The sequence below is a fragment of the Pagrus major genome, chromosome 3, assembly GCF_040436345.1.
Source record: "Pagrus major chromosome 3, Pma_NU_1.0".
Lineage (NCBI taxonomy): Eukaryota > Metazoa > Chordata > Actinopteri > Spariformes > Sparidae > Pagrus > Pagrus major.
Window position 1 is genome coordinate 11572524 of NC_133217.1, and position 25708 is coordinate 11598231.

Consider the following 25708-nt stretch of genomic DNA (forward strand, 5'->3'; position numbering starts at 1 on the left):
TGTGACTCCAGCACAGTTCATAAATGTAATGTTTCATTCTGTCAAACATAATTCAGGCACAACGATAGTCCTGCTGAGAGTCACGAAATAAATTTTAATTTCGTGCCCATATATACTAGCTAATCCTGTTGATTACATTCTGTGACTGTCACACAAACTGTTGAGTTTGAATATGTTTCATTTTCTCTCCAGTTTTGAGAAGCTCCTCCATTTTCTTTGAGAAATGTGTTTTTGCGAGAACAGTACACGACAACGGCAAACTCAAATATCAGGGTGTTCCCCGTATTTGCATTCCTTATTTTGTCTGTTTCGCAGTTGGGCTGCAGGAAACTTATCCTGCCGTGGAGGAAGTGTTGCTGTCATCGGCTTTCAGTGCCGTGAACCAGAAGTGAAGTGTGAAGGGAAAATTGCAGTTTTTCAGCAAACCTTGAATTATTTGTTGTACATTTGTACTGAAGGAAAGGTGATGAAATAATTCATACTATGATGTCTTCAAAAGTTGAGCGGTTAGTTCACACCTTTATTAGAATCCCTTGAATTAGCTTTTGGGTTGAACAGTTTAAAAGCATTCTTGTATTTCAAACAACTGAGAGAGACTTTTTTGGAAAACCATCTCAAGGATTTCTTACTTAACTAATAATTATTGTTATTGCTATATAAAGCACAGTGTTGAAAAGCAGATCTTGGCTCAAAATCTGCACAAATCAGAAAATAATTAATCTCCTAGCAACTACTTCACCTGATAATGAACAAGTAGAAGGAGAGCAGAAGAAGCAGTGCAGCCTAAGTAACAGCCTCTTTTCTACACTGCTGTAGCATTAGCCATTTGCTGAAGCCAACACTCTTTTAACAACTAAATTAAGACACAAACAGGATAGTATTATTATTTACTTACATTTCTCAGCAGATATAAATGTATTCCTGCTACTTTTTCATTAAATGATTACATTTGCATATGTCAATCATTATTATCTCTGGTATTTTTGCTACTAACAGGCAGAAATGTTGTAGCTCAATAAAGCCTACAGGGGGCGTCTCTCAGTCAACAGGTGATGGCTCTCCTCGCTGGAGGGAAAGAGTGCCTCCCTCATGCGGACCATTCGACCTCTGACCCCAGCATGGTCGCAGGCGTCCTCCACTAGTGGCCTACGAATGGGACGGTACACCTTGTAACGCCTGGGAGAGAGGAGAAAGTGGGGTGGGTGGGGGTATTTGGTCAAAATATCAATAATGACGAAAGAAAGAGCAGGAAGAAGTGGCACTCAGATGTTTTGTGAAGACAGCTGTACATTGTCCCCAACCTCTGCATGTTACAGCTACTCACCTGCAGACCAGATAGGCGATGAATGCAAAGACAGCCACCAGCACAGCAGTGGAGGAGAGCACCACCTCTGCAGCGTGAGACGTCTTGGACACTACAGAGACAACCAGAGAGACAGAGAACACCAATCTGTCCAACTTTCTACGTAGCTGCATGTTAAGCAGAATGTATTTGGTTAAATAAATAATTTGTGAACTTTGTGAGTGGGAGGTGAGACTACATGTCTGTGTGTAACCAACCAGGTGCATCCTGGGACTTGTTGATGGTGACAGTGGTGCTGGTCAGGGCCAGGCTGCTCGAGTCCTCCAGGGTGATGTTGACGCAGTAGGTGCCGGGCTCCGCAAATGTTCGCCTGAGATGCACTTCACACTCTGAGGATGGAGGTACGTCATCGCACATAATGTTACGCACCTGAGTGCAGCCGGCGTCTGACACAATGGTGCAGGCTGAGGTGGGGGTGCTGAGGACGAGGGGTGGAAAGATGACGGGGTTGAATGACATTTTTTTGCGTTAGGTGTTTATGTTTCCTGTATAACAATTCTCGTTCTTTGAAACATTTTTTGGGGAGACACTACAGGCAGAAACACTGTTTGCTTCACACAAAGGTGAATAATGTGTTTTCTTTCAGACTAGAGGAAAAAAAGGGGTTACTCTGGTCACCTGGTCTGGAGCGTAACCGAATACACAAGTGTGTAGTCTATGTTATTGCTTTTCTGTAGTCTTTATTTGCATATGTTTGGTATTGTGGTAATCCAAAAGTAACAGAAAGTCATCAAGTTATATTACTTTAATATTGTGATACTTTGATTACGTTACTAATTCAATTTTTTAACAGGTAATTAGTAACTGTATCAGAATACATTTAAGTAACCCTCCCAAACCTGTTTATTCTTGCTTAAAATGTATACCTATCATCTGTATTACATTATATATCATATTATGTATTACATTGAATTTTACAATAACCATATTTAAAGGCAACATGAGTTTTTTCTCGCACTCTCATAATCTCTACTTCAGTAGCACTTACATACACGAAACTTTCCAGTTTTATTCCTGTCTTTGTGTATTCTGAATGTTTTTACAAGGGCATTTGTTCAAATATCATTCATAGACATGATTTATGTTACATTTTATTCCTTAAAAGATGGTGAAAATTCTTATTTTTATGGCTATTGACAGTATTTTTTGATTTATGCACAGATAAAAAGAGTGTACCAAAACTCCCTCAGTAAAAGCTTTTGACTCAAAAGTGAAACAAGTAATGCAACTGGCTTCATCTAATATTCAGATATCATATGGAAATTGTTGCGTATTTAATTAGATAAAGCCTCCTTCGCATACTTAAACATCAAATTTCAGAAAACATTTTATACAAAAACTGTAGAAGTTTCACAGAGATATCAGTTGGTTGAAAAAGAATAATATATAGTAATATAATACAGTATTTTGAAATATGTTATGCCTTGGCAGGATTGTCTAATAATCTAATTTCGATAATAAATGAATGGTTCACTCACTTGCCCAAACACTTCACCAGGAAGCTGATGTCAGTGTTGGTCACTCTGGAAGCGGACACATCCACAATGCGACTGTTTGGCTGGCTCTTCAGTGTGTGGCTGGGCTCTGTGGAGAACACATGAATGCTGGCGGTTTTAAATGTGTAATCATCTTTTCATTACATTCAAATTGTGAAGTATGCAAATGTTTTAGTGGAGAGCACTGGGTGTGTGTGTGTTGGATTCCACAGAGGGCAGGTTTAATGGGGGGAAACCCAAACCACAACAAGGAGTAACACTTCTGGTATAAAATTATAATCCTTCCATCACATAAAAAAATGAATATGTAATTTGATTTGGTTTGTATTTTGATTCGTGCAAAAATAACTGTAAAACTCAACTAAAGACACAGATGGCCAGTTTCATTTGACAACCACTAGAAACTGGCCCTGCTGACCATGTGACTGGAAGTCTGTAAGTTTCTATTCTCTGTGTTGTTAACTTGTTTACTTGAAAATTAATTTAAAAAAAAAAAATTAGTATTTAAGGTAATCTTTTGTTTAAAAATGAATAAATAAATATATAAACATCAAAATAAAGTTTTCGACCAGAGGTTCTTTTATATTTTTATTCATTTTAAAATATATGTTAAACATCATTTAAAGTATGATGTTCTTTTCTCCTCTGTCTGGGTCCCCTAGTGGCAAAAAGGCCCTAGAGCGCCTATGCCTAGATCCTGCCTTGGCCCTCAAGTGGCAGCATCATTAAAGGCACCAGACCATAGGGTTATGATCCCAAAGTTCAGCTTCCCACTTACCAATAATGGTGATGTTGCCTGTGAAGGTGCCATGGACGTAGCGGAAGCACTGGTTCCCCTTGAGGCGCCTGGTGCGGAGCCAGGCCATGGCAGTGGGGCTCGCACTGGCAACAGTCGGGGGAAGGGGCTCCGTGGTGGGCACGCCTGACGTCATGGCAATGGGAGTGGAAGGGGGGAGGGGATGTCTGGTGGTGGTGGGTGGAGCTGAAACAGGGGAACAAGTGGCAAGACGCTCAGGTGAATTCACTTCCTCTGTCTCGCTCTGTCTCTCGCTTACACACACATAAACAAACACACTGTTAGCTGTAAACTCACTCTGTTTGGTCTCCATCTTGATAGTCACAGCGTGAGTGGGAACCTCTGGAGGAAGAGACACAGAATACAGTTTTGTGATATTACACTTCAAAGATCTGTGCAGTGAAAGTCACATCTTGGTTTGTCCTCTCCATCAGGGTCAGACTGCAGTACCAGCTGTGATCCAGTGTCCTGCCCACAGTTAACATTATGTTTCCATCATTTTATATAGCTCTATCTACAGAGGAAAGGAGCTCTCTTCCATCGTTTTCAACATCACAAGCACATTAAAGTTAAAGGCATGGATGGGAATTGAACCCATGATCTTTGGTTTACGAGACCAACGCCTTACCACTTGGCCACCACGCCAGCTGTTCTTAGAAATCCATCTTCAAGACCACACCCAAGCTCTCAAGGAGGCTTTTTATGTTTTTTGCATCAGGGAGGGTGAGATGAGGAGTGCTTGCTTGGTTGCAATCGTTAGATGCCACAATCCTACACACTGGATTTTCAGTGGCTTACCTGGTCAATTCATCAGGATTACAATAACACTTGTTATCATGCAGTGACTTTTAGTTTTGTTTGAGATGACTTTCCCTGACGCTTCTTCTCCCACTTCAAAAAATTGGATGTGAATGTGTTTAAAGGTCCAGTGTAGAGGACTTCTTGGCCTCTGGCAGTGAAGTCGCAGATTGCAACCAGCTGAACCCCCCTCGCCTCACCCTCCCCTACTGTGGCCTGTCAAGAGCTAATTTTTATCTTCTCCTGGCAACTGTAGATATAAAAGGCTCATTTGGAAAACATAATTATGAATATAATATTCCCTTTCTGCCAATATATCCCTTTAAATGCTACACACTGGACCTTTAAGGTCTCTAAATCTGAGCCTCAGTTATTGTGCTTGTGACAGCACCTATTGTCACAAGAATTGTCAAATTTTTCGACAAACAAAGCTATTTTGTCACCAGAAGGACTACAATTGCTTAAAACCCCTACATGTAGCAGTTTGTAAGGACAATACCATATCCATGTGTCTCTGCCTGGTACCTGTGGGAGGTGGGGGCGTGGAGCTCCTCTGAGTCGGGGTGACAGCAGTTGGCGGACACTCAATGGGGAACGCTGCCTCCACCACCAGCATCACACTCATGCGCCCCAGTCGGCTGTAGGTGTGTGTGGTCACATCGCGGTGTGTCACCAGCTGGTTGCCATCTCTGAAATCCCAGATGTAGTCGATGGCGGCGGCGGTTTTGAGGTAGCCGCTGGGATCATGGAGCTGGACTTTGAAGACCACGTCCTCGCCGCGAAAGAAAACATTGTCAGACTGGTTGACCGCGGCCCTCTGGGAGATGTTGACAGCCACAGGGATCTTATCTAAGAGAGAGAGTGTGACGGGGAGTCGTAAATAATTGATTCTCTAGGTTTCTGCTGTCTGTTTGGCTGAAACATGCTGACAGATAAAGTTGTACAAGATTGTGAGTTTGTCTCCACCTGTAACGTAGAAGACACCGTTGTCAGTGGTGAGGGGGCTGTACTTCCTGCGCTCACGTTTCCTGTAGACCATGACCTCCATGACCTCTGCCCCCAGGGGGATTTTGGTGGTGTTGATGGTCACACTGGAGGAGGAGCCGTCACACGTCTCGTAATACTGGCCTGGAACAATCAGAGGAGACAAATGGAGAGAAAAAAATGTTAATTAACTTTGATTTTGTGTGTGCACGTGTAAAAATCTGTAAACCTGTGTGTTCTTCTCACCCATTGTGTGCCACACGTAGACGTAGCTCTTGCGTCTCCAGTCGTTGCTCTGAGGGAAGGGCTTCCCATCGGGGAACACGTTGCATTTCGTTTTGTCTAAACACTTTCCAAAGCCGTAGTCGTCCAACCAGGAAGTCCAGTTATACACGTAGCCAGAATGCACCTGTCCATTGGCTGCTCCGAAGAGAAGTGAGGCAAAAGGCTGTGTTAGTAAAAAATAAAATAAAGTAAAGCTGCACGAATTAATATTTTTATATTTCTTCATCGAAAACGGCTCAAATAACTAGTTGTGTGAAAGAGGTCACAAAACCATTGACAACTATCTCTCAACGTTGCAGCTCTGTGGACCATTTTAGCCTTTTTCAGCTAATTGTTTTGGTTCAGTCTCACCACTTTTGTTTGCAGCAGCAGCAGGCAGCTGTTTTCTACAAACTACCTTTGACAAAGTTAACAACTAGCCGGTGGAGCATTGAGCATCTGAGGAGCAAGAGATTTCCCTCCACAGCTGGTGGAGACAAAAACAGAGTTAAACGAAGTGTCAATATTGGACTGGAAACAGCTCCAAATGAATACTAATGTTGATTTTTGCCAGCTGGATGTGTAAAATGGCAAATGTTTGTCAACAAGTTGACCATATCAACTTAATAAGGTGATAATATGACGGTGTTGTGCTTACACTCTGTTGTGCTGCCCCTAAGTGGCCAAAAAATGTACTAATGCAGCTTAAAGTCACTTGTTTAAGTGTTTGTTGGTAGTTTTTTTTGTTTGATGTATGATGTAGTAAATCAAAGAATGTTCTGGCCTAGTGATGGGCAACACAGCCCACTTACACTCTGTGCAAAAACAGTAGTTAAATAGAATGACATTCAGTAGAGTGCATACCTCCACCAAGGCCCAAAAGTCCCCTGATATTCATTCCACCAGGGTTCTCATGATCTTGCTATATCTCTGCCATCCGTGGGACTATAGTTGCCCTATTATGGCCCAGAACCCAGGCAAATGTCATGGGCACTCGTGTTCTGACTACCAGATCTGGACCACCTGTGGACCGTAATCCATTTGTGCCGAGTGTAAGTGGGCTGTGTGGCCCGTCACTGGACCTGACCAGTTTTGCTATGTGGTTGGCTGTCTAAAATGGTGCAGTGGTGTTTTTTGGTGCGTGGCCTGGCCGGGCTTTTTGGTAGCACCTGAGGCCTCCAGCTCCATACCATCCGGGCAGTGATCATCCCATACAAGCTCCCCGTTGGCGTCCTCCTTCTGGCACGGCGGGTACTCCAGCTTCGCAGTGAAGGTGATGCATGAGCCATTGATAGCTGGACTGTCACTGGTAAGACGAACCTTGGGTTTACCTGCAGAAATGTGTTCCAGGTGAAAAACTGAAGACATAACAGGGAGAATTCAGAGGAAAAATAGATGACTCAACTCACCTCGGTGGTGCATGAGCTCTTTTGGCTTTGGGTTCAGTGGAGGGTAGAGGTAATCATCCCATGGGTTGGTGTCAGGATCCCAGCCGGGGATTGGTGGAATTGGAAATGGGAATTTCCCTACTGCATGCTTGTGAGGGAACATGTCGCTGACTGCTGGAGAGAGAGAGGAGAGAGCACATTTGAAGACTTCAGGGCAAATTTAAAGCAACATTATGTAACTTCTTCACTTAACAACATCACAGCCTCAAAACCATGTTGATGATACAGCGTCTTGTAATAGGGTGACTGGTGACTCTGTCTCAGCCACTCCGCCCCTCTATCACTTGTTTCTGCACTATGTATCTTCAGTGAGAGGGTAGGATCACAGCGTTACATCATGTTTACTTAAACATACAAGTTTTTAACATATAACATTGTTATGATGTAATGAGTTTTGTTTGTAGTTAGCACCTACATTATGTCAAATTGTTACAGATCTGAGATTTGTGTTGCACTCAGAAACGGTGGGGGGCACCAAATCGCACAAACTTAATATTTCAACATAATATTACTTTAAAGGTGGAAAACTTTTAGTTTTATTAGTTGATTATGAACATAAAGAGCCATGTATTCTTACCTTTCTTTGGGAAAACTTACAGAAAATATCTTAATTTCTTCATTATAATTCGAGGTAATTTAATTGAATTTATTAGGATTGTGAGTGAAGTTTAATCTGCAAACATTTCTAATAAACTCAAGAGAATCCAATGTCTGCAGGCATAGTTTAAATCTTAGCTTTGAATAAAACATTTAATGTTTTTCTATTAAAACTTTTAAATTATCTTGACATGAACCTTTTTTTGTAGTGTTATATAAACAAATAATGAAAGCCTTTGAATGTATAATCTGGAAAGAAATCTAAATATATATATAAAACAAATGTATCATTAACTTGAATTAATGTATTCCTCCAAATGTGTTTAATTTGTTTATATTTTCTCAATGCCTTTGTTGTTGTCTTAAATTAGACTTAAATTAGACGTGACAGACATAGTTCATCGGTCAAACATGGAGGGCAGACGGAGAAAACAAATTCCATATTTAATTTGATTAAAGAAAAAATGATCAAGATGTCTGTCTTCGTGTAAACAGTGAAACTGTGCTGATAATCAGCTCATGGTACGACAGAAAACATAGACTTTTCAAACTAAAGATGCATCCTTAATTAAAAATAATAATAACATCAGCTGTTTTTACATAATAAATGAGGTTTCTGCATTGTTTGAGGCTTTAGACTGGTGCTCCACGCTGATGCATGAAACAGATTTTGTCGTTTAAATGTTAAAATTGAATACATTGTAATTTTTGGGGGATGATAAGAATAGTTCCCTTTGTGTTGATGAGTTGATATTTTGTCTCTCTGGAGATCGCCAGCCTTAATTAAGCTCATGGGACTCTGAGTGCTCACAGCTGATGGCAGGACAGCTATTACACAAACTGAGAGACACATATCGAATATCAGAAGTCTGTTTCACACTTAATAACTTCTGCGCCACAGTCAGTTTTTTTAAGTCAAGATTAGATCATTTCTGTGATTTCAGCGTGAACATTTAGTGGTGCAAACAAACAAGTATCAGATGTAGTGAATATATGATAAGTTTGCTCATATTTCTGTATCAGATCTCGTCACACTTACTGTTCAAATGCTGTCGCCTGTCATGAATATGAACAGATAATCTGACTCACCAACTTTAAAGCTGCACCACTTACTTTTGCGTCCTTCAGCTTGGTAAGCAAAGCAGGCACAAAGCAGGACAGAAACACATCGCAGGACTTCCATTTCAGGAAAAATAATGCTCAATAAATCTTCTTAAAAAATAAAAATGAAAATAAAAATAGCCAATCCACCTCCCAAACAACAGTTTCTCTCTACACCGACGGAGCTTGTCCCTCTCTTTCCCTCTGCTCCTCCAGCTCTCCCAGAACTTTCCCCCCTCGCTTGTCCTGATGTTCAATAATTTAATCTGAGCGCACAGACATGTGATGTTTCCTAACGAGACGCAACTCATCCCTTATTATAGTCTCCTGAGCGCAGGAAACTCATGAGAGATGTTTTGCGCGCAGACGTGCGCACGGCCCCTCTTCACTCCCTCCGCCCTGATCAGAAATGATTAAGGCTTTTATTTCATGTTTACTTGTTTATTTGTTAACTGTATAATTACTTGCCTATTTTGACCATGTAAAGAATGTTTGTGGGTGATGAAGACTCCCTTCACACTTGTATTTCTTTGAGAATCCCGGCCCTCATCTTTGTCCTCAATTTAGAGGAATTGATTCTGAAATCCTCGGACTAAAAACTAAATATTGTTTCATTTTTATCTCTAAATTAAAACAATCTTACACGAAGTCCATTAAATATTTTGATCGATATCTATCACTGAATGCTAAATAAGAATAAAATGCTCAAAAAGAAAATGGCCCAATCGTATTAAACATGATTTAATGACATTATTTTGTTTTCGTTGAATGTCCTTTTTAACCTAAATGTCCACGCGTGACAGCCGAGCGCATGACTGGATTTACTTGCCTCAGTTGTCTCATCCAGCTGTGTCACGGTGAGACGCCCCGCACTGGTTGCGTGAGACGTGAGGTCCGGGCAGGTTGCGCAGCAGCTGGACCCGCGAAAGCAGAAGGAAACAGTCGCGTTCGTTTTTCAGCGCAATCCAACATGTGACAGACATCATCATGGAGCGGCTTCTCCTGCTGTCTGTCACAAGGAGAGTTTGGAAACTGCGGCAAAGGGTCCCAGACTTTTCTGTTCAAAAGTCAAGGCGACAGTTGTTTTCTTTAAATCGGAAACCTGAAATCAGAAGTGCTGCGGAGGTGAACTGTAAAAACAATCAGCCTGTTCATGATTTCTGATCCAAAGAGAAACAAAAGAGAGGGAGTCGGATTTATTTTAAACTTTAAAAAGATCATAATATAGGCTTAATATAGTAAACTTAATATAAGCTACAGTATAGAACCAACCCTGTGACTTGTAAGAAGATGTCAAGGATTAAAAACCCAAATATTGCTCGGACATTCATCCACAGCATTCATGTTCAGCGTGTTATTCCAAATCCATGATGATAATCAAACGTGCACCCCCCACACAGTCTGATCAGTCCAGCTGTTTAGAAATCAGGTGAAGAGCTCTGAAATCATCAAGTCTCACAGACTTTATTGTTGCGTTTCAGTCAGTCAGACTGCAACAAAACACACTGTAGGCTACTTTCACGTGTCATCACTGTATGAATGGAAAACATGACATGAATCATCAGATGATAAACTTGAGTCTTCTTCTTCTTCTTCTTCTTCTTCTTCTTCTTCTTCTTCTTCTTCTTCTTCTTCTTCTTCTTCCATTTCCTTCAGTCCTTCCATCTCCATGACAACCGGACATGAAACCCCCACCTTTGTTGGAGTCGGGGTCCCTGAATTTATCTTTCTTGTCAAAAAGTCATGAAATGTAAAAAAAAGAAAATCGTCAGTACAGCTCATCGTCCAGTAGAGGGCAGCACCACTCCGCAGCTCCTCGTGATGTGACGCTGGAGGAGGTGTTGTGGCCCCACAGTCTCTCTCTCTCTCCCTGTCTCTCTGTGTCTCTCTCTCTCTCTCTCTCTCTCTCTCTCTCCCTGTCTCTCTGTCTCTCTCTCTCTCTCTCTCTCTCTCTCTCTCTCCCTGTCTCTCTGTCTCTCTCTCTCTCTCCCTGTCTCTCTGTCTGTCTGTCTCTCTCTCTCTCGCTGTCTCTCTCTCTCTCTCTCTCTGTCTGTCTTTCTTTCTCTCTGTCTGTCTCTCTCTGTCTCTCTCTCTGTCTTTCTCTCTCTCTCTCTCTGTCTCTCTTTCTTTCTCTCTGTCTCTCTGTCTCTCTGTCTTTCTCTCTCTCTCTGTCTCTCTCTCTCTCTCTGTCTTTCTGTCTCTCTCTCTCTCTCTCTCTCTCTCTGTGTGTGTCTCTCTCTGTTGTTGTTGCCAAAGACACATTATATAATAATCATCAATCATTATTAAATGGTAGTTAATTAAATTAGTTAATAGTTATGCCACAACAAACAATTGACTGCTTTATAAACCATTTATTAAATATTGTTAAGATTTCTAGACATCAGTTGCAACTGTATAAAGTCATCCAAATAATGTTTACAGATGAACTACACCATATTTATTAACCCTTTACAAAGTGTTACAAACATCAGGTGCAACTTTACAATAAACAACAGCTTAATAACTAGTTTAGAAAGAATTCCATTGAAGGTGACCAGTTTGACTAAAGTTTAATTAACTAAAAAGTTACCATTTATTTATTTGCTTATTCTATTGTGTGTTTACAACGATGTGCGGGCTACACTGTTGTTGTTGTTGTTGTTGTTTTTTGTCTGAGATGTCTGTTCTCACATCAAAATAAAAAAAAAATGTGTATGTGTGTATGTATTCAAATGATTGGATGTGACTGACAAATCATTACAAGATAACAAATGAACTTTAATGGTACAATGCAGGGGTGGACTCAGGAGGTTTGAAAATGAAAAGGGCACCACGTGTGTGTGTGTGTGTGTGTGTGTGTGTGTGTGTGTGTGTGTGTGTGTGTGTGTGTGTGTGTGTGTCCAGTACAACATATACATACACAGTTGAAACTATTATTTTCAGAATTGATTGCTAATAACTGCTTATTGGTTCCTGGATTAGTTGCTCAATCTTCTAATCTATAGGCCATAATCTGACAGACATAGTGCGGAATGTCCATCACAGTTCCATCCAAGAGTCCAAAATGACGGCTTTAAAACCAAAGAAGATCTGAAGACAAAAAACAAACAAAAAACAGTTAGCTGAGAACCTGGAACCAGTTCCTTATTTTACTTATTTTATTTATTTTACTTTGAAAAAAACCCAAAACTTTTCTGTCAGTCAACGTCTAAATGAATCAGCCACCCTGATAGTTTTATCTCTCTCTCTCTTTTCTCTTTGAGTCCAGACAGAAGAGCCCAGACATCACTGGCTGCAAAACAGCAAAATGGATGAACAACAAGCCAGAAATGCATTGTGCTGCCAACAGTCACTGTTATTCTCTCTCTGTCTTTGCTTCTCTGTCTCTCCCTCTCCCTCTGTGTGTGTGCATGTGTGTGTGTGTGTGTGTGTGAGGGGAGGATGCATGCGAGTACTTGTCGTGCCTTCTCATTTACAGCCCTGGCTTCAAGTCGAATGGAGGAATGCAGGAACATTCCCGAGAATGTGGACTGGAACCTGGGCCTTCAGTGTGTGTGCATGTGGTGTTTATGTGTCTGTGTGCTGGCAGCTGGAAACTCGGATTCACTGTGTGTTCTGGCTGCAGGCTGGAAACATATGGGAGTGTTCACTGTGCACGACTGAGGATACATGAAGACTGTCTTTTGCTTCTCAATCTCGAGGCTTATAAACATATTCCCACAAGAACACAGGAGTCAGGAGCAGGTCACTTCTCCCTCTGATCTGCCTTCTTTTTCATTTCCACCCTCTGTGCAACACCCTCATCTTGTCCTCTGAAGTTCTCCTTTGCGCTTTCAACTTCTCAACCTGTCTCTCCAGGTGTCCCCCTCCCTCCTCTGTATACTGTAATCAGAACCATCAGCAGCCATGCTGCCCTGTCATCCTGAGCAGAGGGGAGGTGAGTGTCTAAGAAGCTGCTAATCCCACCAACTCACTCAAAAAGAAAGGCTGCCAGACAGTTATCACCATCACCACCACCTCCACCAGGACGGACAGGGGGGAGGGGGGGGACTGGTTTCTGACAGCAGCCGAACAGGCTTCAAAGCTCCACAGGCTGCAGTCAGAACATAGCTGGTGAAGCAGGCTGACGCACAAGGTCTTCATTTCTACTGATGTGGTGAGAAAAACTGGGCACAGTCTGACCTCCTGTTGGACTTCACCATGAAGGAAATATCACCCAGAGGTCACTTGGAAAACGCATCAGGAAATGATTAGTCATTTTTCCACTGACTTTTCCCTCATAAAGCCGTTTTTCATAATCTAATTTTGGTGCCACTCGCTGTGCAAAGTCCATTTCCAGTGTGATACGGTAGGAAAAACAACTTTATGACAAAACAAAACAATTTTCCACTTGTCAGAAACGACCTCAGACTGTTACTGACAAACCTCTTTGTCTCCATTCACACGAAAACAGCTGTCCGGGCTGCCAAGATCTCCTCAGAGAACCCGGTGGAGATCGAAGCTGCGACCGCCCCGCTTCCCGGCACCGACAGACGGTCATGGGACTGCGCGGCCCGCCGCCAGCTGGCCGGAGAGAGCGTCTTTGATGTGTGACGCACCGGGGAGACGCCTGCCTGCACCGAGCCGACTCTCTCACACACGAACTGGAGGAAATATAAAAACACAGTCTCATTCCACTGCAGTGTGAGCGTATTTATAACTGACTGCTGTTTGTGTTGGAAACGGACATATTGCCATCTCCATGAGAAAATGCTTGTAATAACTTTGTTTGGAGTCATGACAGGAATATTCGCACCACATGACTCCCGCAGACATCCAGAACTCTACATAGACATGTTCCAGTGATTTAACGTTGAAAAACACTAAAGCCAGTCTACTTTTACAGCTTGAACGCTCTACTTTTGTTGTTTTTCCTGCATAAAAAGACGGGTTTAATCCCTGATATCTTCTGAACTTGAGGTTGCTTTGAGAATCGCCCCAATTAACAGGTGTCGGAGCAGGTGGATTCCTCAGGTGCACCCTGTGAGCTCAGATCTGCTCGGGCTTTAGGACCGCGGGATGAGCTGGATGAGAGGCGACGTGTGCGCACCTCCACCATGTAGAAGTTGAGGGTTCGCCTTGAACCTGCCTGGTACGTTAGTGTCCCAGTTCTGGTTCTCCATGGATGCAGCGCTACGCTTCAAAGCACAGATGGGTAACTTGTTTCCTTTTCTCCTTTTTGGATAACCCCTGTAAGATCACAAACTTCAAAGTTGAGTTAAAACTCAGGCATGGGGAAGTCGAGACAGCGCTGGGCTAACTTCTGAGCGCCGAACCACTCTTCATCATGAGGCTGTGGAGCAGAGCCACGGCTGCCCGGAGGAGGATGCTCTGCCTCTGGCTGCTGCTCCTCGGGTTCGCCCTGGCGACTCTGGCGCTCTCGGACCTCTTTAACCGGGACCGGAGCCACAGTCAGGAGAACCCTGGCCCTCCCCGCCGCCCCCTTCAGCGGATTCCCGGTGCGCCGGACCTGGAGGTCATCGTGGATTCCCGGGACCCTGCATTAGAGCTCGGCGCCGATCTCTCCCCGCTAAAATCTCTGCAAGAGGACCAGCTTTTGTTCGTGCCATCGACACAGGGCACGAAGAACCCGCAGCAGAAGAAGGGGAGTTACAAGGTGCTTCTGCCCGGAACAAATAGGGACACCCGCGCCACTGCGGCTCCGACGCACGGGGAAATGGGGAAAGCTGTTCTGCTACACCTGGAGGGTGTGGAGAGGGATGCGGAGATCGCTGCGGTGCAGAAGTACGGTTTCAACGAGGTGGTCAGCGAGAAGATATCACTGCATCGCAGGCTGCCTGAGGCGCGCCATCCTGAGTGAGTTACCAAAGCGCACGACTGAAACCAAAACCTTTGCACCGGAACGACCCAATTTTGGTATCAAGACACTTTAAAAGTGTTAAATGAAGTTGTGAATTTGTTTGCCACGTAAAAACAGGTGTTTGGGGGAGCACTACAGCGAGTCCCTGCCGTCGGCAAGTGTTGTTATCTGTTTCCACGACGAGGCTTGGTCCACGCTCCTGCGCACCGTGCACAGCGTGCTGGACACTGCACCCAAACAGTATCTGCAGGAGGTTCTGCTGGTGGACGACCTGAGCCAGCACGGTGAGTCCACATCCATCCATCCATCCATCCATCCATCCTAACCTTTGCATGACCTTGATGCCTCTGTTCACTTCTCAGGTCACCTGAAGAGTGTGCTAAGTGAGTATGTGTCTCATCTGGACGGGGTGCGTTTGATTCGCAGCACCAGGCGCCTTGGAGTCGGAGGTTGCCGCGCTCTGGGTGCTGCCAGAGCTGCAGGGGAGGTGCTGGTGTTCATGGACTCCCACTGTGAATGCCAGAAAGGCTGGCTGGAACCGCTGCTGGAGAGAGTGGCACAGGACAGGTACTGTTTACTGTTATCATCTACAAGAGCAATGAGCTGTTGTTGTTGAGTTTTGTGATGAAGAATAATTAGGATCTAGAATAAAGTTTGTTCTGGAAAAATCCAGCTGTGCCCAAACTGTCTATGTTCTGCTGTTTGACAGAAGCACTTGAGAGAAGTGAGAAGAAGGAGGGTGCAGAGTTATCAGTTGTCCTCACTCATTAGTAAGGCCGGGGGTTACATGTGCTGTGTGTGTATCCAAAGCTCAGCTCTCATGATTTGGCTCTAGTCTTGTGTCTCAGGCTGCCTGCAGCGTGCCTCTAATTAGACTAGGTAATTAGGCTGAACTCTCAGACCTGGAATCTGCAGCCTCTCAACTCTCTCAGCCACATGTTTGACCCTTCTCCCATTTCTCGCTCTCTTTCTTCCCCTCTTTTAATCTCTTCATTCCATTTCCTCTGAGCATCACATCACACTTGGCCCCTTGGTAGGAAGATTTCACATAACATATGTGAACCAGAACTGACTCCAGCAGAAGACAGGATGTGCCTCTAAAGATGGCCTCTGTGACATGAGCCCAAAAGACTTTGAACAATAAGTGAAAATGAAACCAAGGAAGGCTGGTTGTGAATTTCAAAATGTCTTTCTTCTTCCAAATCTTTGAGCGACAGGAACATACTTGTCATTCATAACACCGGCCTCATTTTGAATCACACTTCTCGATGAAAAAACTCAAATCTGAATATAGGAATGTCTGTTCAGATGGATGTGCTGTCTCCATGCAGGACAAGAGTTGTTTCCCCCATCATGGATGTGATTGACTGGCAGACCTTTCAGTACAACGCCACCCAGTGGCCAGTTAGGGGAGTGTTCGACTGGAGACTTGACTTCCACTGGGAATCTAACCCTCAACTGCAAGATAAGGACCCAGAGTCAGCTGTTCAAGCTCTAAGGTGAACTTAAACCTAAGAAAGCTGACTTTTACTTGGAGTAATGTTGAGTGAAACCTAAGAGGAAGCACTAACCAAATGTTTTTTTAATCTTTTTATGTTTAATGGTTCAGAAAATTCTGCATCTTGAAAATTGCAGCAAATGAGAGAGATGTATGAGCTATAAAGGAAAAACTGCACATTGTTTGATTTATTTTCCTCGTGGCCAGTGGTTCCCATCTTGAGGTTTAGGACCCTCAGTGAGGTGTCCTGTTATAAAAGTTAAAAAATAAAACAATAACCATATTAACTTAATTAAATGAGTGTGGCTGATTTATCAACAGAACGTCGGTATCGGCTAATATTTGCCTCACTCGCTATTGGCAAATAGGATGACATTCACAGATGACAGTAGCTGATGTTTTTCTGTTGTGTCACATCAGTTTTGTCCTGTCATCAGTTTGTAAGGCCGTGAAAGTCCTGAAAAATTCTCATCATTGTGTAGGAAGTTGTTTAGCAGGCTGAGAAGGCATCTGAAGCAGTAACTTTAAAAGAAAAATAATCATTTCTATTCTTTTTCATGGTTAATATTAAAGGTTGTTTCATAAATTTGTATGATTGATAATGAAGGGCTGAATTGCTTAAAAAACGGTTCCTTTATGAAAATGTCCCTGGAACAAAAGAGGGAATAAATGACAACAAAAACAAAATAAAAAAAAACAAACAACAAAAACGTTGCTATTGGCATCAGCTTTTGGCCAAATTGTTAATTCAAACATCAGTGTCTGCCCAGAATTTCACAATCTGCCATTTCCATGAAGATTTGTTCATTTTGTCAGGCATTTTCTGTTATCTTTGCAAATCACTTGTGAAATACTGTATAGTTCAATGTCTCATTCACTCTCATTAACAAAAACAACAACAAAAGAGGTAAAACTTACTCTTCGCTTTAAAGGGGCACTATGTAGTTTTGGAGAATAAATATAAACTCATAATTTTAATATTCACAATATAAATGAGGTAATAATACAAACTCAGAAGCTGTTCTCAGAGGAAAATAAGGTCCCCAGAACACTGTTTCAAGCTAGAAAGGTGGCAGGGTCCGCCACATATAGACAAAGTAAAACAATATAAAATTGTGTTGTCCTTTAAAGTCAGTTTGTTTATTCAGTTTATCAGTCATGAAAACAAAGAGTTTGTTAATATATAACCTTTGACAAGGATTTTGTGAGTTAACTTTGATTAGTTTTAATGGCTCACAAGCCAAAAAGGTGAAGAACCATTGCTCTGGGCTGTGATCCATTTGTCCTCAGTACTCAGTTTGTAATGTCTCTCTGCTCCACCAACACGAAGACTCATTCCTGTGTTAAAGTGCTGCCGTTCTGTCTATAACAGGAGCCCGGCTTTAGGAGGTGGAGTTTTGGCCATCGACAGACACTTCTTCCAGAGTGTGGGAGCCTACGACCCGGGGATGCTGCTGTGGGGGGAGGAGCAAATTGAGCTGTCGATCAGGGTAAAGCAAACATTTTATTTCAATTATCAACTTGCCATCCAAATCCTTTCAGTCATTCACTCGCTCACAGGGGACAGAGAGATGACAGATTGCTTTTGTTTTCATCTTAAGTCACATAAGCTGTTTTTAACAATGCTGCGGCTCAGTGATTCGGTTGCCTTCTGTCAGGGCCTCAGGAATGCTGCACTGGGACATGATGCCTTTTGCACATGGATATCTCAGGTTGAATAGTGGTCTGGGAATGTCTGGGCCAGTTGACAAATGCACAAGCATGAGAGGAAAATGTTGCTTGACCACCTGTTTCCCTGGGATGACCATTAAATTTGTTGATTTGTACCATGTTTTGCAGAGATTAAAATGCAAAATGGTGCAGTTTGATCATCAACATGCAAAGGATGATAAGACTTGTCATGTGCTTTTATGATATTATTTAAAACAGAATTTGATAAAGCTTTCCTATAACCTAGGTGTGGTCATGCGGGGGATCCATGGAAGTGGTTCCCTGCTCCCGTGTGGCCCACCGGGATCACCACCACCTGCCCTACCAGTTCCCAGACCAGGAGCTGCTTCAGAGGAACAAGATCCGGATTGCTGACACCTGGATGGACGCTTACAGGAAGATCTTCTATAGGAGAGACACGCTCGCTCATTTCATCAGACAGGTGTGTATATTTGGTTTGGGGATTTAGTCGAGAGATTGGTTGGGGAGTATTTATCATTTAATATCATATTCCCCTTCAACAAAAAATAATTGTTATAGAACAAGTGCCCATTTCCAAAGTAAAGGTGTGCAGTGACTCAGAGGCAACTGCTGCTAACTGTGGCTGGCGTTAGCTACTAATCACAGTTTACAGTGCAGCTAGCGGTTATATTAGTTGACTCTGTCCAGACTGGGAGCTTGCAGCACCAGGGGAGTGTTGGTGTTGTTTTCTATCACACTATCACCCTACAAAGTGGCTAGGGGCTAGAAGGTTAGCATGTTAACTTCAATAGATACCTCTGCAATGCAATACAGAGATGTCTCTGACACAATGTTCAAACTGTTATTTCTTTACGTTCTGTTGACAATTTAAGTTAATTTGAGACAGAGACACCATTCAACCTATTACAAGACACTGCACCATCAAAATGATCTTGAGGCTTTTATTTTAAGGTAAAAATGTTACATAATGTTGCTTTAATCGTTCTTTCTTTGATGAAGTCTGAGAGTCCGAACATCACAGAGCGTCTGCGGCTTAAGAGGAGTCTTGGCTGTAGGAACTTCCACTGGTACCTGACGACTGTTTATCCGGAGCTTTACATCCCTCAGGACAGACCTGCACTGTCAGGCGAGGTAGAATACGCTCACACACACGCTCACACACAGACAGACACACACACACACACACACACACACACACACACACATGACTTTCACTAACCATTGATGGGCATAACAGACTGACACATTCCATTCGTGCCTGTTCAAAGCTGTACAACGTTGGCACTGGCAGCTGTGCCGACTACCCCCGAGGGCAGGGACTGCAGGACGGGGCCATGAACATCGCACCGTGCAGTGGGACGGGCAGCCAGGTAACAATGACAACAGTTGTGAAAGTTGACGTAAGATAACACACAGTGGCATAGATGATTTCTCTTGTCATCGCAGCACTGTGATCTAAACTCTGAGCTGGAAGTGCATTGGGGTCCCATGGGGGCTTTGTGCTTTGACGCCAGAGGAGAGAGGGTGGTCTTATCTCCGTGCCCCAGACAACGACCAACAATCAGCAGACTCCGGTGGAAGTTCATAAAGGCAAGGCAGAGAATGAAACTTTTATATGAAATAGATGTATGTTATCATGTGGGGAGTTTGGCTGACTCAGTGTTACTGTTTTATGCTTCAGCTGAGCGGTCAACTCGTCCACCAGCAGTCCCAGCTGTGTCTGGAGGCTGTAAAAGAAGGAGGGCTCCCGCAAAGCAGCCCAAAAGACGTCAACACGCACACAGGAGGTCTCTTCCTGCGCCCCTGCAACCGTCACCCCAGACAGCAGTGGCATTTTGAGCAACTAGTTGCTCCTAAAGGTACCTGACATAGAAAGCACAGAGGGATTCATTGGATTTGCGTGATGTAAATCTGTAGACAGTATGCGTAGTAGCATATAGTAGTGAAATGGTGTAGAAAAATACACAGAACTTACATTTTTTCGCTCCACTTTGCCACTTGTTCCTGTTTTAAGGATTGCAAATACAATTTTACCGTGTTAAATAATAAACAACAGATGATCTAAAATGACAAGATATGATTATGCTGGAATAAAGTCTTTATTTAAATATACCTTTTTAGGAATGTCTATTACTGTATTTATGTACTGTACATTTAATCATATTCAGTGTGGAAAAACATGTAGAGAAAATGACTGATTAAACGATTTTTGTAAATGCTTTGATTAATTTATGTGTAAATGTTTTTGTTTTAGTCTAAAAGTATTCAGTTGACAGAATATCATTAAAAACCAATAAATCTCGATAGGCTGAGTTTAGGTTGGATGGAAATTAATGAATCTATGCAGCAAAACTGCTTAGTATTAAGTAAGAGACAGTACCAAAAATCAGTATGTATGTTATCCCTACTTATTCATTTTCAGTAAGTCCCCCAAATTTCCCTTAGATTGCAGTACAGAAAATTTAAATTCTTTAACAGAGTCCATAACCACTCAGGGTCCTGAGGGTCGCTCAGGACCATCAGCCACCCTAACCACCAAATTATTGTTTCATAATGTCACAAAAATTTTATATCTTCAAAAATTTGAATGTCTCTAGAAATACATGTGAACAAGAATCCAACAAATTATTAGCAAAGATTATTTAAAAAAACCCAAAACATTTAATTGACACAAATTTATGATAGTCCCATGATTCCTCGTGCAATCATGTGAGCGAGCTAATTTAACCGCGAATAACTGTGAACTAGTATTAATGAAACATATTGGCCAATTATCTCATATTATCCCAAGTGAATGGATATCTTGTGAGCCACACTTGAATATTTTTTAACTTATTGAGCAAGAGACTCTGACATACCCTCCAACTCAGAGGCCAATGGAGAAATTGCAGAGGTTAAGGTGCCTAACATCAGCCATGCTACAACTGCTGCTGACTTATTTATACATGACACTAGTCGGCCGCAGTTTAATATGCAACAGAATTTTATACAACGTACTTATTCTGCTGATTTGTGAGTATTTTACAGGATTAATTAGGCACTGATTAGTCTAACCTCACCAAAAATGTTATATTCTAATTTATATATTATTTCTCAATGTGTTTAGGATCATTGCACTCTTATTTTCACCAAAATAAATGTCGTAAATGTAAATGTGTATTACTTATCAGCTGTCAACAGCAGAGGGAGCCACCTGCCTTCAAAATCTTTACTAAAGCCCCAACTGATCATTTTATTATTGTTACACATGCCCTAACTTCTCATGTGATTTATTTTTGACTCTTTCCTTGAAGATGTTCTCAGCTAAACTTTCAGTGACTGGAGGTAATCTAATATAGTTTTGCTGTTCATTAAGCCCATCATGTGACAGTAATGTCCTGAAGTGCATGTGACTGAGGGGAGTGGATGCAGTCTATAACGGGCAAACCTGTGATCAACATGCAGATAGCTGTGTCGTGTGACCAAGCATCTACTGTAACTCAGCCCAAACACAAGTGAAGATGTTCTTTAAGCCATATATATAGAGCTCAGTGTTGGGATGGCAACTGAGATGCAGGCAGGACCCCGAGCTGGTCCTCGGTAACTCTCTCCTCACCCCCGAGGCACTGAGCTCTAATAACTGCCTATACTCTGTCACAGAAGTGCTCTTCTTTAACCCATGGTGCACTTAGCCCAGTCAAGTACACAGCACCTTTTAAATAAAACCAGTCATATGGTATGTCTGCAGCTTCGAGGGATAACACTTGGGCAAACAACATGTATTTGATTAGCATGTCTTCCCTCAGTTACATAACTGTAGGTTACTGAGCTGTTGTAAGAGAAGGGCAATGTCTCTCTACTCTGGCTGTTTAGGGGATGGCAAGAGGTCACAGACTCTTTGTGTGGCTGTTTTCTCTGGAAAAGCAAGCCATGTCTGGCCAGATGGTCGCAGGACATGCTATACAGAAAGATGTTTACTAAACAAAGAGACGAGATGATGAGAGTTGCTGATGATTTTGATGCAATTTTTCAGAAGTCTGCCACAGAAAAGGATGCACTGGGGCACCAGCTGTAAATCATTTTTAAACTCAGCAGATTTTATTAAGATTACACAAACTTTTCACACAATTCTTTGTTTGTGAAGGCAATTATATGATGTATCAAAAACTGATTCCAAAAAAGTTGGGATGTTGTGTAAATAAAAACAGAACGGCATAATTTTCCAAACAAACTGAGTTGACCGACATAAGTTTTGTCGAGCCCATGTAGTAATATCCTTTGTCCTATTGTGCGTTTCACTCGTCCCATCCTTGTTTGTGAAGGTCTGAGCCTTCCGAGGATGCCCCTTTCACACCCAATCATGATGTTATCACCTGTATTCAATGAACCTGGTCATTAACAGGTGTTTCTTACTTAATTGACAAAAATCAATTAAGTCATTTGAGGTAAAACCTTAAATATATTATCTTTGTACTGTTTAATTGAGTACATTTCAAAAAGGATAAGCAAATGATCACATTCTGTTTTATTACCTGTATGTTACACAGCGTCCTAATTTTTTGTCACAGTTTGTGACAGAGGGAAGGGCGATCCCTCCCTGCATTATGGGGTTTATTGAGGTCAGAAACTAAGAAAAACAATAATAAGGCTGTTTATATTTGCAGAGAATAGACTCGTCCATTATTCATGCATCAAACCTGTCCCACCTGTCAGCACTGATTAGAAGCCACATAAACACAAAGGACCTGTGAAAAGTAGACAGGGGTAAGACTTTACAATAAGGATACAAATCATAGTAACGCTAACTCATGGATGTGTCATGAATTCCTGTTATTCACTGTTAACAAATTAAAAGTTACTCGCACTCGCTGGATTTCAGTTACATAAAAGTTCATGTATTTAACTGTATTTATGTTTATTGTTTTTATATGTTTACATCTGATGACTGATTAAAAACAACAGCTTCACATTTCTACGTAGACTAGGTGTAATTTACACTGGGGATGCTGAGATGTCCCCATCACTTTTTAAAATCATAATTTGTTAAAAATGTGTTAAAAAATAGCTTTAACCAAGAAATGTTAACATACAAATGAGATTAAATGAATTTTGATGTGCCATTATGCACTTTTCCCCCCGCTGTTATTATCTATTCTGACCTCATGCGATCCCCTCATTACCTTGCCTAAAATCGCCTATGTTTAAGACCTTTAAAACATGTTTTTTTCCTCTGAGCCCTTATGTCTCCACCACTTTAACACAAAGGGGCGACCTTTCATATCTATGAGAGAAAGTAATGTTCTGCTCTCAGAGGGCTGAGCAAACACAGTTAGCTAGTGTAGCTAAGTGCAAGTATCGTACTTAAGTACAATTTTGATGTAATTGTACTTTACATAAGTATTTCCATTTTCTGCTACTTTATACTTCCTCTCCATTATATTTTTTAGGCAAAAATTGTAATACTTATAATACTCACTACATTTATATGATAATTATAGTTACTAGTTACTTTGAAGATTACATGCTGCATCAGAGCCAAAGTACATCATTTTTAAACTAATCGGATAAAAAGACACTGATTCCAATAATCAGAAAAATATTAGATTAGAAAATCAGTCGACCCATTGTATGCAGTATAACAATATATGTAAATATGTATAGATATTTCACTTTTTTGTACCTTTGATATGTAAGAACACTTTTACCATAGTAATATTTTATATCTTTACTTTTACACAAGTGTGATTTTTGGGTACTTTTGACAGCACTGTTTACTTCATACATTAACTGATATGAGAGTAAAATAGCTGGATTACAGTTACATGAAACTAAAAAAAAAAAAAAGTCAGACAGCAGAACAGCACTTTCTCTCATAGAAATGCAAGGGTGTCACTTTGTGTTAAAAACCGGTAGGGACACAAGGGCTCAGATGAAAAAAACATTTTTTTAATAGTCTCAAACATAGTAAATTTTCGGCAAAGTAATGAGAGGATCACATGAGGTCAGAATAGATAACTGCGTCTGTTTTTTGGTTCAAACTTCTTTTTTTCTTTTCTTTTCTTTTTTTTATAAAGCAAATTTCAACAAATGATGCTATTAAAAAGTGATGGGGACATCTCTCCAGCGTCCCCAGTGTAAAGGACACCTAAGTAGAAATACAAAGCTATTTTTTTAATCAAACTGTTGTCAGATGTAAACATGTAAAACATAAATACATAAATACAGTTAATTAAGTAAACGTCTATGTAACTGAAATCTAAGCTGCATAGTAACACAGTTAAAGTAAATTCCTAAGTGTGAACTCATCACATAACATCAGAGTAACTTATGAATATGTTAATAGTGAATAACAGGATTCCATGACACACCCTGCCTTAACACATGCATTAAATCATCATGAATTATGCATTAGTAATATATTACTTAACCTGAGATCATAGCTCTGACACCCCTGTTGAAAACTCATTCTGCTGCCTGTTTCATGACGTAAATCTTGCAGCCTATAGGGGTCTCTGATGTCACTTTAACTGGTGTGAAAGTGTCCCAGTAGAGGATATAAAGTAATCACTGTCAATGACTGTGGTCTGTGTGAAGTCTCTCTGCAATAACCAGTCAAGTCAAGTGTGCTGGTAAAGCAACTCCCTTTACAAGACACTTGTTTGAGGGGGAATACAGCATGTTTGATAGTTATAACATATGGCAGCTGAAGGAGCTGTTGTGATACACTTATTTACACAGACAACAGAGCTGTTGTTTTTATCAGAATATGTGCATAAGTATTTAGTCTGTGTTAATTTCAAGAAATCTAAACCACCACTGAAAATATCTCCTTTCCTCTGGAATCAAATGCTCCCACTCCTGAGACTCTTTTTCTTCTGTCCTCAAACTGTCCTCCCTCTCTGTAGCTGCATGTGACCTTTTGCCTGCCCTCCCCTCCCCTGTGTCTCCCATCACTTGCATCTTCCATCTCATCTCCATGCTGAGGTGAGAGTGATAAATACAGAGATAACACCCACATCAAACGGCTGATGGCTGCTGGACATTCTCACCAGCCTCTTTGTTCCTTCTTCTCCTGTGCCACCTCCCAAAAACACACACACACATATATAGGTACGTGGACACACATACACACATTGTGTGTGAGACTCAGATGGATGTCAGCTGCTGTGGTGCAGGATGCTGTGGCCTCTTTATGAAGATCCATGGGGCTATTTCACCAAGGACGGAGGTGGCTGTACTTACTGTGCGTGCCTTAAAAGAGCCTTGGGTCTTCTGTACAGAGACACTGTTGTTTCCAGTGATTCGTAATGTGCTTGTTGTGCAATTAGGTCTATGTGGATGGGCCTTGGGAGCCAGCGCTGACACTGAGCGGAGATTAAGTGCATTAAAATGTGACAAAACTTGGCTTGCAGCAGCAATTAAGGTCGGAAACAAAAACAGCTTCTGAATGTCTCGTTTAGAGAGTTCCAGGTGACATGAACACTTTATAGGGCACCCTTTAAATTTTGAATCAGTGTTTTAATGATGCCTCTATTTGTGTAACACATTTAGTACTTAAAAATGGGTCTTTCAGGTCAAAAAACAAATTCGGAATTGCTGTAAGGGTAAAAATAATAGCACCAATCTTACTTATTTCACCTACTTACATGGTGAAGGATGGGATTCAAATATAAAGGGCGTGAGCAGGTTGTAGGAGTATGATTAAGCTGTTAAATTTGACCATGAATAGATAAACAATTGTGATAAAATATGAATTAAAGTTAGAGGAGAATAAAGTTGCTATTACATTATCACATTAGCTTTAGGGGGAGTTCCGCCACTGACAATGTCTACAGTCCTGAAGTGAACAG

At 41.6% G+C, this 25708-nt stretch overlaps 2 protein-coding genes and 1 non-coding gene across 3 annotated transcripts; 1 reads left to right on the forward strand and 2 right to left on the reverse strand.

Moving 5' to 3' along the window:
* Nucleotides 1-499: 499 nt before the first annotated feature.
* On the reverse strand, nucleotides 500-9139 carry gpnmb (glycoprotein (transmembrane) nmb). The gene is made up of 12 exons (XM_073463458.1): nucleotides 8860-9139; nucleotides 7111-7263; nucleotides 6892-7032; nucleotides 5684-5857; nucleotides 5420-5581; nucleotides 4979-5302; nucleotides 3953-3997; nucleotides 3638-3841; nucleotides 2842-2947; nucleotides 1561-1781; nucleotides 1325-1415; nucleotides 500-1176 (listed from the first exon to the last, which is right to left on the reverse strand). The coding sequence occupies exons 1-12, from the start codon at nucleotides 8927-8929 to the stop codon at nucleotides 1023-1025; spliced, it is 1845 nt and encodes a 614-aa protein (XP_073319559.1). The 5' UTR covers nucleotides 8930-9139; the 3' UTR covers nucleotides 500-1022.
* On the reverse strand, nucleotides 4229-4300 carry trnat-cgu (transfer RNA threonine (anticodon CGU)). Its single transcript has one exon. It is a non-coding gene; the product is annotated as a tRNA-Thr (tRNA).
* Nucleotides 9140-14155: 5016 nt separating the features above from the next.
* LOC140993375 (polypeptide N-acetylgalactosaminyltransferase 15-like) lies at nucleotides 14156-25220 on the forward strand. The gene is made up of 12 exons (XM_073462794.1): nucleotides 14156-14685; nucleotides 14807-14973; nucleotides 15052-15256; nucleotides 16021-16188; nucleotides 17560-17677; nucleotides 18145-18339; nucleotides 18879-19010; nucleotides 19148-19249; nucleotides 19326-19469; nucleotides 19561-19738; nucleotides 24764-24842; nucleotides 25187-25220. Exons 1-12 carry the CDS (start codon nucleotides 14156-14158, stop codon nucleotides 25218-25220), a joined length of 2052 nt encoding a protein of 683 aa, XP_073318895.1.
* Nucleotides 25221-25708: the final 488 nt, after the last annotated feature.

Bases quoted from the DNA above. Each gene is read 5' to 3' on its own strand.
- LOC140993375 (XM_073462794.1), top strand. From the start codon at position 14,156: ATGAGGCTGTGGAGCAGAGCCACGGCTGCCCGGAGGAGGATGCTCTGC. The intron at 19,470-19,560 runs GCAAGGCAGAGA...TTTATGCTTCAG, and splicing joins TCCGGTGGAAGTTCATAAAG to CTGAGCGGTCAACTCGTCCA. The intron at 24,843-25,186 runs GTGAGAGTGATA...TTGTGCAATTAG, and splicing joins CATCTCATCTCCATGCTGAG to GTCTATGTGGATGGGCCTTG.
- gpnmb (XM_073463458.1), bottom strand. From the start codon at position 8,929: ATGGAAGTCCTGCGATGTGTTTCTGTCCTGCTTTGTGCCTGCTTTGCT. The intron at 5,858-6,891 runs GTATGGAGCTGG...TCTTCGGAGCAG, and splicing joins GGATGATCACTGCCCGGATG to CCAATGGACAGGTGCATTCT. The intron at 1,177-1,324 runs GTGAGTAGCTGT...CCTCTCTCCCAG, and splicing joins ATCGCCTATCTGGTCTGCAG to GCGTTACAAGGTGTACCGTC.